At 42.0% G+C, this 18,299-nt stretch overlaps 1 protein-coding gene across 1 annotated transcript; it reads right to left on the bottom strand.

Moving 5' to 3' along the window:
• Positions 1-2,520: 2,520 nt before the first annotated feature.
• atg14 (autophagy related 14) lies at positions 2,521-17,305 on the bottom strand. The gene is made up of 11 exons (XM_061742958.1): positions 16,812-17,305; positions 14,338-14,400; positions 14,104-14,146; positions 11,189-11,270; positions 10,866-11,103; positions 8,522-8,751; positions 8,003-8,120; positions 7,829-7,919; positions 5,590-5,675; positions 4,056-4,230; positions 2,521-2,894 (listed from the first exon to the last, which is right to left on the bottom strand). The coding sequence occupies exons 1-11, from the start codon at positions 17,087-17,089 to the stop codon at positions 2,772-2,774; spliced, it is 1,527 nt and encodes a 508-aa protein (XP_061598942.1). The 5' UTR covers positions 17,090-17,305; the 3' UTR covers positions 2,521-2,771.
• Positions 17,306-18,299: the final 994 nt, after the last annotated feature.

The following is an 18,299-nucleotide window of genomic DNA, read 5'->3' as shown; positions in this document are numbered from 1 at the left end:
CACAAAGGTTAATGAGAGAGCCCTTAAACGCGCTACCATGTTGCTAAACTTGTAACTAAATCGGAAAAGTCCCACACTAATACAGACATTAATACTTCCCGCCTGCAAAGCTACTGTAAATGAGATGCTAGGACGTAAAGCGGTTGAAAAAAAGGCCCTCTCTCAGACGTATTGATGACATGTTTGCAAGGCATTGCCAGAAAAAACAACAGGAGAGGACATTTTGGATGAATGTCTGCACTGATGGAGCTGAAGCCAAGGTCGTGCGCAGCAAAGGCTTTGTAAGCAGAGTGAAGGAAAGAAACCCAGAGGTGATTGCTGTGCACCGCTTTTTACACCGTGAGGCCCTCATTGCCAAGACTTTGCCAGCAGGTTGGATGATGTTGTGCGCATGGTAAACTTTCTAAAGTCACGACCTGTGAAAAGTTGTATATTTGCATCTTTGTGTGAGGAAATTGGAGCGGAGCATAAATCCTTGCCGTTTCATACGGAGGTCCGATGGTTACTACTACTACTACTACTACTACTACTGTCATTTAGCAGACGCTTTTATCCAAAGCGACTCACATCTGAGAGAACACAAGCACAAAATCACATAGGACGGTACATCTGGGTAAGTGCTGGTCAGACTGCTGTGGTTGTTGCGTGGCAAGGTGCTGGCTTGTGTGTATGAGCTGCAAAAGGAACTTTGGTGTGTTTCTGACAAATGAGAGGTCCGATAATGGCAAGCTGCTTGCAAGTGATGAGGGGTGTGCAAGGCTGGCATACCTGGCCGATATGTTCCATCATCTGAATGAACTGAACACAAGGCCGAAATGAAAACCTGCTTACAAGTACAGATAAGATGAATGGATTCCTTCCAAGTGTGCACCGCTGGCAACATGTGGAAAGTGGCATTAAAATGTTCCTAATCACCGCAAAATTGCAAGATGTTAACACTGCTGCTTTGTGTGAGATAATAGTTAAACATTTGAAAATTCAAGATGTCATTTTATTTCTCTTCAACCTTCACTGAATGCCTTACGGGGCCCATTTAGCTCAGCATCCGTTGTTGGAAAGGACATGACTTGCCAGGAGCAGGAGGAACTACCAGAACTGGGAGAAAACCGTGGTGTAAAGCTAAGCTTTGCTGGTCTATCTTAGGACAGTTTTTGGTTGGCCACGGCCAAGGAGTTCCCCATCCTGGCCAACAAAGCTATTTTGACGTTGCTCACATTTTCCATGACCTACTGTATCTGTGTGAGGGGAGCTTCTCATGCCTGACTGCTATAAAACTAAAAGCACAGAGACTGAAAGCTGATGAGGAAGAGCTCTGTGTCTTTCCTCAATTCCCGCCAGGATATCAGCTCTGGCACAGGTACAGGTTTCACTGAGTGAGTGGAAATATGAAAGATTATAAAATACTTTTTTCTTTGTGTTTATTTGATTCCTATTCAAAACACTTGGAAGGGAATGACTTTATATTAATATAAGGTCAGTTTCATTTTTTGAAATTTTTGGTTGATAGTGTGCCTCGTGATTTTTTTTAAAGGAAAAAAAAGATCCTTGGCTCAAGGAAGGAGAAACAGCTCTAGGCTGCCGACGCTGTCACCTTGGGCGGCAGGCAACTTCATTGTCTTCTTGTCGACTGCTGACTGTCAGCGGTTTCAGTTGTTTTCAGACTGTTTTTACCCATTTGAGCATGCCCCGAAACGGAGCTGGAGCTTTAACATGGATAAGGTTTGTTTATAATCAAATATGATCTAATGTGGACGTAATCCTTCACACTCAACTCTCAAATGAGTTTACTGTAAAAAGAAAATCTGACCCTTAATTCACTTGATTGTTATTCACTAAAGAAATTAATCTAAATGGTTTAACAGTAACCAACTGATCATTAGTAGAGTTGCATTGTAACGCTGGATCATGTTTATTCTGCAAACCGCAGGTTTATTGGAGCAAATGACTTCTGAGCAAAGAATAAACTTGTGTTTGTTCAAAGTGACATATTCTTCACTTAAAAAAGGAAATCAAGACATAATGTTTGTGGTTTTTTGTGGTTTTCTTGTGCTGAGGATCTCTGGACAGAGCTCCTGGTGTCCAGATAAAGCCTGTTGTGTTGAGACCAAACAGCCAGGAACCTTCTGATCCTGCTGTGGCCACATGTGCAGCTGATCCTCGTTTCAGAAGAAAACTAATGTTCAGACTGAAAACCATCAGCGTGATCTCCGCTGGTTTCCTGCCATCTTCACGCCTCTTTCTTAAAAACAAACACAAAAGTAAAACTAAAGATTGAAGATGCGGTGTTCTTAACTGATTTAACCCTTTTAACGCTGCTCAGCTCCTACAGGTCTGTTTAAACTGAGGATTTAATGAGTAAAAGCCCAGTTTATCCTCATGGGTTTAGATTGATGATGTGGTCCAGATGCAGCCGTGAGGACACGAAGAGCTGGAGCTTCCCTTCAAACCCTCCAGACGGAGGTCTGAGGAGTCACATGACTGGACTGCTTTCAGCACAGAGTCAGGCCATTCACACCCATCGAACACAGAGACAGTGGTTTTATTCAGAAGGACAGGTCAGCTGGAACATTTACTAGAGTCTGTGAGCTCAGGAACCTTCAGAGGGCCACCATCCTCAACAGGTGATCCTCACACCTGATTTTTAAAACAACATCAGCTGCTCTGGAAACAAAAAACAGTTCAGACAAGCCTGGAGAGTCAGATTCTGATCCGACCAGAGACAACAGCCATGCGGACGTCTGCTGGTGCTGAACCGACGCGTCAGATCCACGTCAGCGCTGACCCGTGTACGCTCTGAACCAGGAGGTGACGGACGCGGCTGCAGACGAGATCATCCCTCCGGTGTTCGCAGAGGGCTGGGACACCTGCAGTGCACTCTGGGAAAGATCCATGGACTGCAGGAGAAAGGAGACAGGAGGAGAGGAAGGAGGATAGGTCATTTCTGTTTCCTGAGTGTTGAAGCTGAAATTTTACAGACAATAAACTCTGTCTGAGATTTTTCATATGAAAATAAAATCATCACCTGATCCTCACCAGCACCTAACGTGACGTGCAGTCATATGACAGGTTATGTGAGATGTTTTCATGTGAAAAACCATCTGATCGTAGTGGGTTTTGGTTATACAACCTCAGATGAACAGTACAGAACTTTTATCTACTCGGCTGGAATTTATTTTAACCAATATAATTCGGACAAAAAATGAAACAAATATAACAAAGTAGCAGTTAGGGGGTTACTGCTTCCATAGTATTTACTAGTAACAGCCAAGTGCTGCTAATCATCAGTACTGATGAACTGATGACCAACACCAATGAACTGGAAAAAGCGTAGCTTTTTCTTGACTTTTATCGAAATTTAAATCACTTTTTTTAAAACTTTGTATTAGTAAAAGGAATAATTAGTGATTAGTAATAAGTAATTGGGAATATACTGCACACAGTGCAGTGAGGGTGCAGTGTATTTTTATCCCCAAACTGGCAGAAATCCAATCCGTACTTCCAAAACAAAGTTGGCTCGGCAGCAGACTACAACCTATAGCTGCGACCGCGAAAGCATTTATTTATCTTAATATGGTTAAGCGGTGTGCTCAGGGCACTGGTAAAAGTGACACCCGCTACCCAGAGAGAATTACAGGAAAACATTTCATCCCAAAACCATCGGTAAATTACGAAAAATGTCTGCTTTGGATAAAGCTATGTGGACTGCCAGACTTGCAGTTCAACCCTTCCACCGTGCTATCAGCTAAACTAATCAAAAGATCTCGTTTTCGCCAAAAACCTCAGTTTTTTAAACTCTTTTTTATTTATATATAGTTGCTGTTGATTGTCTTTGGTACAATAATTAGAAGTAAAGGGATGTAAAACCCTGTTTTTACAATGGAAGTGGAGGGGAGAGATGACAGTTTTGTCCGACCTAGCAACAGGGGCAGGGCTTGACAAAGGGTCAATTCTGCACCTCATAAGATAACAGCCAGATGCCTGAAAGATGGGTGTAAGACTTTAGTTTTAAAGTCAGAGAAAGCAGAATATAGGACGTTTGATAAACACATCAGTACCTGAGAGGGGATGTCGCAGAACCGTGGACTGGGAACTGTCTCCCAGTCTGTGCCCAGGTCCGTCTCCTCGTCTGTTACCACCTCATCTCCGCTCTCCTCTGCTGGTCCTGCCGCCTCAGGCTCCACAAACTCCATGGACTCCTCCAGGTCACCACTCACCTCAAACGGGCCAGTCCTGAGCTCAACAGAGAGAAGCAGTCAGCAGGTGAATGTACAGCTCCTGGTTCAGGATCGTCCTCTAGAGCTCTCTCTGTCCAACGCTATGTTAGCCACTGAGATAGAAGATACCAGCAGCTGTGTCTCCATGAACGTAACCTGGACCCTGTTTGGATCTGATATTAACATCAGCATGATCTGATCACTAGGGGACAGCTCTAAGCGTGTCTGGTCACACCCTGCTCTATGAACAAATAAATAACAAATAAACCATTTATAACAAATAAACCGGTACATGATTTCCACCTGCAAAGACTAAATCCACGGTTGTTTTTACCTGTAGGAGGCAGTGATGCAACTTCAGCTAGTCGATGGGAAAACACATAAGAAAAAGAACACCCCTCTGGTTTGTCAGACCCCCCCTCATTAAAGTTGTTAAATTGTCTGTCAAACCTACAGAACAGCTCACCACTGTCTTACAGCTCTTGTACATATCCTGCAAAACTCTGAAATATCTCATTCAATACCATAGCTCCTCTCTCAGCACTCTACCATATGCTTCTCAAAGTCGAGAAAGACCCAATCCAGCTCCCTCTGACCTTCTCTGCACCGCTTCTGAACATATTAACAACTGAACGCAACTAGTGTAAAACTGAGCGTACCAACAGCCAGCAGTGAACATGAGTGTTGAGTTAAACTGGCAGAATTATGATCAACTCCAACATGTCCACCAGGATCAACAAGTGCAAGAGCACTGATGGACTGTGACAGATGGGCGAGGAGAAGCCCCCACTGCCGGCTTGTGTAAGAACTAAACCAAACTGAAGCTGCTGGGAAAAGGTGCAATAATACCGGTAGTTTAGAGCCTGAAAACACAGATTATCTGATAATTTAATAAATCTTATGAACCAGTTTAGGAATAGACTGTCTAACCATGTAGCTCTTCTCACATCCATCTCCTGACACGTCAAGATAAACCAGAGATGTCTGTACTGACATCCTCTCTGCCTTTAAGATTAAGCTTCAAAAACATATTATTTTAAAAGGAAAATGGTCATCAGAAACTTTCCTTTTTGATAAAGCCGGTAGTTAGTGTCGTCTCAGGTGTCCTGAATCATCTTTTAGTTATGCTGCTGTAGGTCCAGACGGCTGGGGATGTCCCATGATGCAACGGGTCTTTACAAGTGTGTAAATGTCATTATCTTTGTGTCTTTTCTCTGTCTCATAGCAGCTATCCTCTCGTCTGTCTGCTCTGAAGAACGGACAGAACTCAGCCGATGGCATTTAAACACACTTTGGTGTCCAGCCTGAACAAATCAAGGACTCGGACAAACTTCACAAAAAAAAAACATTCCTGTCCAACAAAAACAGATCTCACCTGCCCAGGTTGTCGTTGTCAGGGGCAACCAGAAACATGATGTTCCTGAGGGTGTGGTGAGGGTGGAGTTTATCGCTGTCGACGTGCTGAACGGACAGAAACAGAGTTATAACAATGAGTTCATCATAAACAGCTGTGATGCTCCTCCACTAAAACTCAGTTTGAAGGAAACAACATCAGCAATTCATTATGTATCACGGATCTTTGAGATTCATAACTGGTTGTAAACCCCTTCCACATCACATTGTACTCTCTCTCTGACCTGTCTTCACTTTCCATGCGCAGAACCACCCACTGGTATCCATTTGTCTATACATTCAACATTGGACCACTCCCCTCCTATTTGTCTACATACTTGACACGGAAACAGTCTGATCAACCTCCGGTCCCTGGATTACATCACGTACATCCCCTCAGTCCGTACTGAACTTGGCAAAAAAGCGTTCACCTGTGCTGCGCCTGGAACCTGGATCAGGCTCCAGTCGGGTCTGCACATGTACTGTCTCAACTAGTTCCCTTTTTCCTTAATTCTAATTTTATTATTATTATTAAGATGTTCCTGTTTTGTTTTTGTCTCTTGCACATTCAGTTAAGCTGTAACTTTGTGTTTTGCTGCTGCACCTAAAACAGCTCTCTCTTTTTAATGAGATCCTCGGTCTCAATAAGATTTTACCTGTATAAATAAAGGTTAATAAATAATAAAAAAAAATGTATATTGGTAGCATTATACTATATAAGCATCATTGTTGTTGTCAAACACATACTTTTCTTTCTCAACCAGCCTGTGACGTGTTTTCTGACAGGCTGACTTGGTTCTGGTCACATCCCAGAGATACATAAGCCATGTGTCTACTCTCAGATGGTCAGCAGATAAACTGTCATTAAGCACCAAAACAGCATTAATCAAGGCAGTTTTGAGTAAGAATGAAATGTGTCTGCAGCAAAGTGACAGTTAACGTTAACCCATCGTCTTCCCTCTTCAGACGTTTGTCTCATTTTTGTTCCAAACCCGTCCTCGACCACACAACTGTTGTAAGACATGACTTAATTAGAGATTATTTTCAATCTTTCTTATCCTCATTCAGATGCCCATATCCAGCTGGTAGATGGGTTCAGGGCGTCCTGGTAACAAATCCTGATGCATTATGGGATGTGTATTTATGAACTGCAGTATGTACCTCTGCACGCTCTCTGGACCACATAGTGAGGGGCTCCGGTTTGACACGTGAACTTCATGAGAATTCTTTTATTATAATGTGTATCAGTGAAAAATTCTGGCCTCATAAACTCTCCAATTTGTGAGAATATCTGAAAGGTATTGTATTTTGAGAACCAGGAAGTCACTTCCATCCCTTCCTACTCACTGAAGCATCAGAATCCATCACAGTGCACAAGTCTTTATGTGCACACAAACAAAGAGCTGACATGGTCTAAAACCGGAATGTCAGTTTCTAAAAATCAGAATTGTATCAACCAGTCCCATATTTTCATTTCTAAAAGGCCCAAAACAATGTGATGGAAAGTTTTTATTTCAGTTGCTCTGTTATTCTTTTCCTCCCCGAGTTCACTCAGTTTCTGTTACGAGACAAAGCTGATCATGAGAACTAATTATATATAGTTATCTTGTCTGAAAGCCCCTGGTAAAACTGTACTGTTGCTTTTTCTGTCATTTCGTCATCAACCATCAGAGAAGCATGTTTCACCCTTAGGATTCAAAGATAAGTTAGATTCACTAAAGTCTACCCATTTGTCAAGTCATCAGTATTTTAAAGTTATTATTTCCAGTCTTACTTGGATACTCACCTAGTGGTTCAAATACTTATACAGAGGTATTCGATATTTTCTCCACAACATTGTTTCAATCGACTTAACAAGCAAAAAGAGCGAAATGTTTCTAGCTGTGACTTATTTTCAAACTTTTTTATCCTCATTCAGTGATAAAAGATAAAAAACATGAATAACTGAAGCTCTGATAAGAAAAGTTAAATCAGAAATGGAGTCAAACCACATACGTGTCACATTTAGCGTTAAACTGTAGGCCGAGTCGATCGTGTCAGTTTCAGGATTTATTTTTAGTCCTTGACCGCAGACGGAGTCGATCACGTCAGTTTTATTTTTAGGCTAAAAATAAAACTGACACGATCGACTCCGTCTGCGGTCAAGGGCTAAAAAGTTTATCCCGTGACCGCAAACGGAGTTGATCACGTCAGGTTCAGGGTTTCAGATGTGTGTAACTGACCTGTGAGAAGCAGAGGTGGAGGGTGTTGGTGTTGAGTTTGCTCAGAGATCTGGTGAAGCGATACCGACTGAGGTTCTCTCCACAGAACTCACTGAGGATGACACAGATGAGCGAGCATCAGTCACGTGACTCACATCCCACCTGTCAGAGCGCAGCAGCGGCGCCCCGTCCTACCTGTTGCAGAGCTTCTTGGGCAGGTTGACGTCCAGGATGTGAGACAGGATGGTGGCGAGCTGGGTGGCGTAACAGAGGGCGGCGCTGATGGTGTGAGCCGGGTTGATGTGGTCCAGCTCTGCAGCAACAGACAGCAGGACAACAGTCATCGCTCAGTCATGTGACGCTAGGGGATGCTATGTCCTGAAGCTTCACCTGAACTCAGAGGAGGGCTGTACAACAATTCAATAACGATATGGCTTTTAATGACATTTTCTAGAGAAGGGGCCAGTCCAGAGTCTGGGTTCTCTAATGCTTTTCAAGCCATTTCTTGTCCATGTCCCAACTTCTCTGAGACATATTGCTGCCATTAAATGCACATATTCATGTTCTATTGTGACTAAAATGTTTATGGGTTCTGCAATTATAAAAATAAAGAAAACTTATATTTACACAAGTTTTGCGTATATTTACATTTTGCACAGCATGACAAACTTTTATGATTTGGATTTGTATAAATGAGCCTGACTGACTCCTGACCTGGGCCCTGATTGGTGCTCTTCTCCTCCACCCAGCTGTAGTAGGCGGAGCAGTCTCCGTTGCTGGGCAACGCCACGGCGGATCCCGTGATGCTGATGCTGGTCTCTCCGTTCTGGTCGTCCCAGATCCAGCGGCCCGAGAGGTACGTGGTCCTCCGGGCCTCGGCCAGCTCAGTCACCGTGCTGGAGGTGAGTGCGGGGTCACAGTCCGTCATCACATCCGCGGGGTCTCTGATGGACAAACGCAGGGGCAGAGGAAACACTGAGCTTCTGTAGTACTAGCCTGTAAACTTCATTACGACCTTCCTAATGAGGTCCCTGCTCTGAAATAACACATCTGAAATACAGGTACAAGCCGTATTTGAAGAAGTCTGGTATCAAATAAAATAACATAAGTGAGAATCCAGCAGAAGTGTAACATTAAGCATACACAATGCAGAAATATGATAAAATCTTCCACTTCTAGAACTCATATCAGTTTGGATTCATATAGTTTGACGCTAAACCCTCTAGAAAGCCATTTTAGAACATCTCACAACTTATTGGACGAGGATTGACGTTCCTGTTATGAAACAGAGCTTTCAAAGGTTGCTATATTTAGTCCTAACCGTGTCAGTAAGGTTGTTCTGGTACCAAACTATAAAACAGCTTTTATTTGATATAAATGTCATTAATGTATTGATTATTCAACTTCACTTCCAGTGATGTAAAAATACTTTTTTGTTTGTTTGTTTTAAGGCAGCAGCCAGCTGTCAAATCCACTTTATGCGTACCGCCACACAAACTCGGCCATCGATGGTTCCAACTAGAAAAGTAGTGAAATTCTGTTTTATTCACCAAAATCTTGTAAAATTTCCCGAAGTCAAGGGATTTGAAAGAAAGATTTCTTTTTACATTTTAGCACTTATGATTTACACCTGAACGGTGAAACAAAACCACATGTAACCTAATCATCCCACATATATTATGAATAAAATGATTGTTGCAACCTAAATCCAGAGTGAACTGATTTGGTGTGTTTATGTTACGTGAAGATGTGAACACATATCAGTGATGGTTGTGGGGAACACTGACGTCGATCACGTTTAATGAGATGAACTTTCATTCTCACTGAGAAGAGAACGGTGTTGATGATCATATTGATTAAGATTAAGGCAAAGATTAAGGTTTACACATAGCCGGTTATTTACAAAAACGGATATTTCCCCCTCTACAATTTGAAAAATATCCTCATTTACACGAACCCGGATAAATACGCTGTTAAGGGTGCTATGAGCAGCAAAACCTTTCGTTTGGAGTCCTTCGTTTGGAGTGACAGAGAAGTGGAGTTACTTTTAAGTGTGGCTTTAGAATATAAAACAGGTAAAATACAAGAAAATATTGACGGTGGCCAAACAAATTGTAAACACAGGTCGCACAAATGATGCTGGTGACGCTTCTGTTGCATAATGTGACGTTCTGAAGCCTAAATCTCCGTTTCCCCCTGTTTACAAGCAAACGTGAAAACGGAGTTTTTGAAAATCTCCACTTTGAAATGATCGTTTTTGGTGACTTTGAGCTTTGTTTTCGTGTAAACGAACGGCCAAAACGCATGAAAACGCCACCGTTTTTGCTCCGTGTAAATGGGGCCCAAGTCACGTGAGATTAGTTCTAGAATCAACAAGGTTACATAATTACATGTGTGTTCAATAAATGACTGCATGAAGTCCAGTAATTACACAACAGTGGCAGCTTTGATCCAACTCGAGGACATTGAAGAGTTTGGAGGGAGCGAGTCTTCAGGGACCACGCTGGTCTGCTGGTCCAGGATGACGACTGGATCAACAGCTGATTTAAGTCACCAAGAGGATCCTTCTAGATCTCTGCTGAACTGGACCTAGTTACAGAGGGAGACTGGGAGGAGTGGCTCCATCCCAGTACAAGTCCTCACCATGTTGGTTCCTATAGCAACAGGAATCTTTCGGAGAGAGCTGCTGCTAACAAGTCGGACATCCCTGAACCGACTATGACGGCTGTGTGAGATGACTTGTCCTCATGTGGGGTTAACTCCAGCATCTTGGACCTCCTCATGTGAGGTTAACTCCAGCATGGTGGTCCTCTTTACGTGACTGGAACCACGCTGATGTGCATCAACATTTCCCATAATACTAGTCTGGGTCTGTCTTTTGTCCCCAGTGGAGACCTCTGCTATCAGACATACTTCGTGCGTAGAACTGAAGTGGGTTAATGTTCACATCAGCCAGTTGTGTATGAGAACAGACGTGAGCACTAGGTCAAACTGCAAGCATATGTTTAAACCGCTTGCGTCACATCAGGTTTCCTGTGGTTCTGGTGCCAGTTCTGACCTGCTGCCCTGCTTCTCCTCCTTCATGGGGAAGATGTGGGTGGTCAGCTCCAGAATGTGTTCCCGCCTCAGACCCGCCAGCTGACCCAGTCTGCTCTGGTGATCCCGGGTGCGTCTCTCCAACAGCTCCCCCAGACGCCGATTGTGTCGCTCGATTTTGTCCCTTTTCTCCTGGTGGCGTCCCGCCCGGCGCTGCAGCCGCTGAGCATCCTCCTGCGAGCGCTGGAGCAGCTCCTTATCTGGAGGAGGAGGAAGCACAGCTGAAACTCATGTGACCGAAGCAAAACCCACAGATGACGAATCAAATCCCAGAGACAGACTCACCGCTCTTCACCTCCTCATCGCCCCAGGCAACCGCCTCCTTCAGCTGCTCAATCTTTATCTTACACAACATGATCTTCCATTTCTGAAAGGGAACATCAGCTCATCAGTCTCTAATCTTTACACATGAAAAACACAGCTGTATCTGGCCAAACAGATGTTTAAATTTACTCATGTCATTAAACCTGTTTTTTTGTATAAAAATTATAAAAATCATTGATCATAGTGGGTCTCAGTAAGACAATAATGACAATGGCCGGGTTTCCCAGATCAGTTAAGTAGTTCTTAACAGCGAAAGACTTCTTTCAAACCTTCTTAAGGAGCCTGTGAAAGAAAATCGCGTTTCCCAGAGTCACTCTTACCTTAAGTATCTCTTTCATTAAGAAGGAAATGAAAGATGCTGCTGACCCAGTCTTTACAACCATCTTAGCGAACAAAGACTCACAGATCCAGCCGCGTCAGGCAAATCAATATCACAGCAAGCAATGAGATATTAAAACAATTCACCCCGCACAAATTTTGATCTATTTTATACTTTAGATTTATATTGTTTAGCATTTATTGGTGACAGCAAAGGGAAAAAAAAAAGAAGAAAAATAAGGAATAACAAGTGTGTTCCTGTATATGCTTTATGCGCACAAATAAAACGATCATCATGAATATCATTTATTTGATAATTTGGCTGCTATACAGCATGTTCTCGCTGCAAATCAACCGCGTCACCGTGCGCGAAGCAGAACTGTTTTTATGAACGCATTCGTGCGTCAGCACTTCAGTCCCCTGGACGTTCTGTCGGACCGGCTGTCCAGGCAGCCGAGACACCGATCCTCCTGCCCGAGCCCGAGCCCGAGCGCACCTATGTGATGACAGGGAATCAGCAGCTGAAGAACAGGAGCCTTTGATGAATCGTTCATTACAGTCTCAAATATAATCAATGGTGTCGGTTTATATTAAAGAATCTTTTTGCCCAGAAGAAAAAAGAGCGAAGACAACGACCCATAACTATTTTCTTCTCTTGAAAAAAACCCACCGCGGGGTTTAGGATAAAAAGACACGAGTCGGGATGCAGCGTCTCAGAAGAGGAGGAATACGTGCGAGGCGGTTCTGATCTCCGCAATTACAAAGCCCTCTATAATTGTAAAAAGAATTTCACTTATCACGGGTTCTTTTTGCAACATAACCCCTGCGAAAAACCAGGGATTGCTGTAATTCCACGTTGCGATTTGCGAAACTCGCATTCTCTTGGCTCTTGACCGTCATGTTTTTGAACGCACACACACGCCCACCACGTTTACTCCCGGTCTCCGTGTGTGGGGAAAAAAAGCCTCACTGTAGCCAGAAATAACGGAGTAACGCACCGTTTGGATGAAAAAGGGTAATTGAATTATATTTATCATCTTAATTTTTTATTATAACGCACAGGCAGCAGTGAATTAGTGCGTTAGGTAGCAGTGCTGCGTGTGAAAATGCGCTGATAGTGATCGGTGATCGATTTGCCTGGCATCGATTGATTTGGTTTCAGAACCGGACAGCTGCTCCAAAGAGCTTCTGAAAGAGCGAAACTAAAGAACGGTGTTAAGAAGTCATCTGGGAAACACCCGTATCTTAGGGTTCTCTCTTAAGTGAAACCTTCTTTGAACCTCTCTTAAATCCTTAAGAGAGGTCGGATCTGGGAAACCCGGCCAATGGATGGACAACACAGAACTTTTTTCTACTGTAGCATTATAAATAAATCAAAATTAAGCCCGACAGTAAAAAAAAAAAAGACACAAACTCAGGTGGGCAAAATGAAGTACTCCCAGGTACTTGATTGTTATTTGTTGTTTCCCATCTGACAGACATTCTTCTTTTCAGAGTAGCTTCAGTCCACTGAGATTTCACGTCTACACAGGTCTCTGCAGGACCCACCACAGCATCTCAACCAGTTCAGGTCCGGACTTTGACCAGGTCCTTCCATAACCTGGATTCTTTTATTTTTCATCATTCTGATGTAGATTTGTTGCTGTGTTTGGGACCATTTCCTGTCACATGACCCAGTTACAGTCCATTTTTATCTGTCAGTCAGATGTCCTCACATTTGTCCCCAGAAGACTCTGGTCTACAGAGGAGTTAATGGTCCACTCAATGACTGACAGGTGTCCAGGTCCAGACCATCATCCCTCCACCACCGTGCTTGACAGTGGGTCTGAGGTGTTTCTGCTGGTTTTATCCAAACATGGTTCTGGACATTAACACCAAACATCTCCACATTGGTCTCATCTGTCCTGAGGACATCGTTCCAGAAGACTGCTGATCTGTTCAGATGCAGTTAATATTTAAGATGTTCAGTGAGGCCTGTAAACTCTGAGATGGAGCTGTTGAATGTTTTGGGTAGTAAATGTCCTAGGACGCCACTGGAAGATGGGCAACTGTCTTGATGGTGCTCCTCTTTCCTTTTCACTGTACAACATTGAACTTGAGATAGTTTGGAAATGCTTTTATAATTTTTCCTACACTGATGTGCAGCAGCAGTTGCTTTTTTAAGATCATTGGCAATGTCTTTCCCACTTGGCATTTCTGTTAGAAACCAACTGAATGTTCCAGACCATTAACTGGTAAAACATCTGTTTTTATGGAGATCTGCACACCTGCTGATGGTTCATCAAGGATGATGATTAGCAGCGCCTAGATCCCATTTTTAATTCCTGAGGAAGCATTTTGTTTTTTTGTTGTTTTGCTTAGTTTTGTTAAATAAATAAAGCACTGTGATAAAAAGTCAGACTGTATGTTTCTGTTCATCTGAAGTTGTGTTTGACTAACACCCACTTTCATCAGAGGATTATATTGAATGTTCTAACACAAAAGAAATCCCCATCAGATTAATAGAGGCAGTTCCTCTGCAGCTCCAGGAGATATCACAGTAACAGATAAGGACTCACCATCTCATCAGCCTGCAGTCTCTGACCCATGGCCTGGAGAACACTAAGAACAGAACAATCCACATTTTATCATTCTGTAGTCAGTTTCAGACTCATTAATGTGGTTCATCCAAAGAGGTTCGGGCTTATTTCATCAATAAAATCGTAAAAAAAAAATATGTTTCAAGGTTCAGATTCATGATTTTAAAAATCACACTTTAAAAGTCACATTAATCATCAATTGTATTTTTTTACCTCTCTTGTAACTTCTCCTTCTCTTCCTTAAGCTTCTTCAGCCGTTCCAACTTCTCAGAGTATCTACAGATGAAATCAGCAGTAACAAAAACAGTTAATGGGATAAAAGCTATGCAACCTATGGAATCTCATGGAGGACACACTGGGAAACTACTGCCTGACAAGGAGGTCATGTTTGCAGCAGGACAGCTGTCCACAACAAAACTCTATGAGATCTGCAAACTGACGGATGCAAACTCAGACCATAAAACCACAGAGCAAAGCAAGTGCAGCCGCTTTCAGCTGGAAGCAGTTAAAGGGGACATATTATAAAAAAATATTTTTTTTTTTCAGAGCACATGTTTGAATGTTTGACTGGGTTCACCTCACTATCAAAAATCTCTCATTCAGTGAGTCATTTCGCTCTGCGGGGTCCCATGACATCACAGCCCCAGATCAGAGTGGCGGTCCAGCCTCTACTAGGCAGGGCCTCTACATTGCGGTATTTGACCCCTCTTTCCTGCCCTCCCCCCGAATTAGTATTTTCCCGTAAATTTCCAGTTTTATATAATAATAATAATAATAATAATAATAATAAAAATAATAATAATAATTAAAAAAAACTGCAAACTGAATTGTCACTAGCCTCGCAAGAACTGCGACCTGCTGTAGCCTGGGTGGCAGTTCTCGCGAGGTTAGTGGCAACAACGGGAACAAACTCGGAACAACAAATCAGAGATGGATGGATGTAACGAGAGAGAAGATATTTATGACAAAAAAAGAAGAAGAATTGGTGTTAATATCCCTAAAAACGGTCAAAACCAAATTTACTTTCCTAAAGAGGAGTTACAGAAACATGCGTCTGTGTCATCAGTCAGTGAATGCCAGAGAGCCACATGAGTGAAAATGACAACTTAAAAGAAAATGTAAATGTTTCACTTGAAGACAATTAATGTGTATATTAACTGAAAATATATAAAATAAATAAATGCACTTTAATCCACTTTTATTTTTTTAATTTAGGTTCTATTATAGGAATTGCATACATAGATTTCAGTGTCAACAAAGATAGGCGTATCAGATTCTGAGCACATTACACAGTAGTTTGTAAGTGGTTGACAGTAGTTATTTTAGATTTTCTCCTAAATCTGTCTTAAAATTTAAGATATTGGACCTCGGTTGGTCTGGTGGGACAGCGGCGGGGAAATTTCCCGTATTTTTAAATCCAAAACTTGACAGATACTTTCAATACTTTCAATCTGTGAGCGTTGCATTGTCAACAACAAAAAACGTAGTAAAAACCATTAATGACACTGTGACATGTTCACTTTTTCTGACCAATTTAAACCCATTGCTGCCATCTACATGAGAGGAGCTGGAAATGTGGACATTTTTAAACGTAGACTAAAAACTCATCTCTTTGGTCTGGCTTTTATGTAGCATCAAATTTTATAGTTTTATTCTGTTTAACATTTTTTAAAGGTATTTGTTTTATTTATTTATCTATTTCTTGTAATGTTTTTATTATTATATTTTATTGCTGTGGACAGATTATTTTTTAGCCTTAATCCTTGAACTTTTATCATTTTTTCATTTTAATTAACTATATTGTATGTCAGTGTGCATTGGTCTCCCAGTTTTTATTTTTTTGTTTATTACGCTTATTTTTCAGTCAAAATGTCAAAGCACTTTGTATTTCATGTACCTGGATGAAAGGTGCTATACAGGGGTGCAGATCCGATGTCAGGATTGGGGGGGACACCAACATGATTTTAATTTTTAATTTTTTGCCAATATGCAACTCATACCATGCCATGAATTGGTAAAGGCTCGCCAAAAAATACTGCACAGGGAATCATTTATTGTGCTTACCTTTCTTGTTTATTTGTCCTAAACAGCCAACAGTGTGTGTCACTGTTTACTTAATTGTTATATTCGTAAATCATAATTTTAAGGGTTTTGGGCATGTAGTGTCTACTCATCTCAAATTCTTCTCACCATCTTCCTTTTATCCTATGGGACTACTTTATGCACGATCAATTGATATATGGATGAAATATGGAGCCCTAAACAAGTTGTTTAAACTAACTGATCATGTTTTAACACAGTTATGGTGGTAAACAGTTTTTTTTTTTTTTTTTTAAAAAGACCCATTGCTTTCATTCTGTACACCTCAAAACGCACCGTGGATGTATTATTTTTTTAGAAATATATTTTTAATAAATATTCTACATATTCAACCTTTAAGTCTGAAAATACATTTGTTCAATTTTGAATAGTTTAGTGTATTTTTATTGGGGGGGACAATTCATGTTTTTCAGAAATGATCTGCACCCATGGTGCTATATAAATAAAATGTGATTGATTGACAGCCGCACACCTGTCACCCCTGCACCTGCCGCCTACAGGCTGATTTATGGTTCCGCGTCACACTGACGCAGAGCCCTCGGCGTAGGGTCTGCGTCGCTTCAACGCAGGACCATAATTCCTCTCACCTCTCGGAGTTCCTCCCGTCGAAGTAGACGAAGTCCCCGGCCTGCACGCAGCGGCAGCAGGTCAGCCTGCGGCGGGACGTGGCGCACAGCGGGCACCGCTCCACGGCCACGTACAGCCCCTCCGCGTCGTCCACAGACTCCGCCATGGCGCAGCCCGGGCCGGGCGGGCCCGCGGGGGCCGCCTGGCGGGGCAGCGGCGGCTTGGCGGCCGAGCGGCCCCCGGAGGAGAGGGCTTGGCGGTCGGAGCCGGGCGGAGGTTGTCCCGGGGAGGACGCCATGGAGCTGGGGCTAAGCTGCGGAGAGAACCGCCTCGCAGCTCTGCATGCTGCTCACACCCGGCCCGCGGAGTCTGCCCGGGCTCAGGGGGACCGGGACGCTCGTCTGGGCCGGTCCAGGTGTACGTGGGGCCCGCAGGTGTTTCACACAATTACAGATGTTCCACAGGAGCGCTGTTGTTTTTGTTTTGATCCGAGATCACTTCCTAGCTTCCGGTTTCCTGTCGAGACCGGGGCGGGGCTTGTGACGTGACTGTGACTTAAAAAAAATAGTAAAAATTACATTAAATATATAATAAATATTCTTTCTTTTGTTAATTCTTTCACATCCTTGGAAGACTAATTTAATTTGATTTAATTTAATTATAGGGATGTATGATATTGCTAACCATGTCTATTTTGTTTTATAAGTTTCCTCTTATGTCTGTTTATTTTAATTTTTATTTATTATCTTATTTCATTTTATTTTTTTATTTATCTATTTATTTATTTGTTTTGTTTTTGTTGTTTTTTGTGTCCTGTATTTTATTTTATTACTTTATTTTTCCTATTATTATTGTCTTCAGTCAGAGTTTGATTGGTAATTGGTACTTACTTTGGCACCTGTTTATAATTACGTATTTTGCAGTGTGTGTGTTTTGGGGTGTTTGTTTTGTGTCCTTATTTTTTTGTGTATGTGGTAAAATATAAAACGGGGTATTCTGTCGAATCCTTTAAAAAATGTTTATTGTGTAATATGCATTACATGGACTACCCAATAAAGAATCCTGTTAAAAAAAAAAATTACATTAAATAATCTGCGTTTATTTTGTCTAACTAAATAGTCGTTCACCATTTAGGCTACCTATAACTTTTACCACAGAAGCCAGTGTAAGGAAAGCCAAAAGTACTAAAATCTGTCTCATTTCAAAGAAATGGGGACACAAAAACAGGACATAGATTGCCAAGAGGAATTAGTGAAAGAAGAGGATAAAAAAAGAAGGAAAACAGCAGCAAAGAGAAAACGCTGAAGATGCGTGAATGTCAATATCTGTGAATATCACGACATAAATATAAAAATTATATCAACATTTTGAACAAAGTTTGGAGCTTTTACTGTGATTAATGGAGCTCTCCATTAAAGTGTTAAAGATCTTCCACACCATTTTTGTTAAAGGGGACCTATTATGGCATATATGCGGCTCTTCTCATCTCCGAAAACATCGGGTCAAAT

This window comes from Cololabis saira, chromosome 16 (genome assembly GCF_033807715.1).
Source record: "Cololabis saira isolate AMF1-May2022 chromosome 16, fColSai1.1, whole genome shotgun sequence".
Classification (NCBI taxonomy): Eukaryota; Metazoa; Chordata; class Actinopteri; order Beloniformes; family Belonidae; genus Cololabis; species Cololabis saira.
This window is presented reverse-complemented; position numbering and strand designations above follow the sequence as displayed.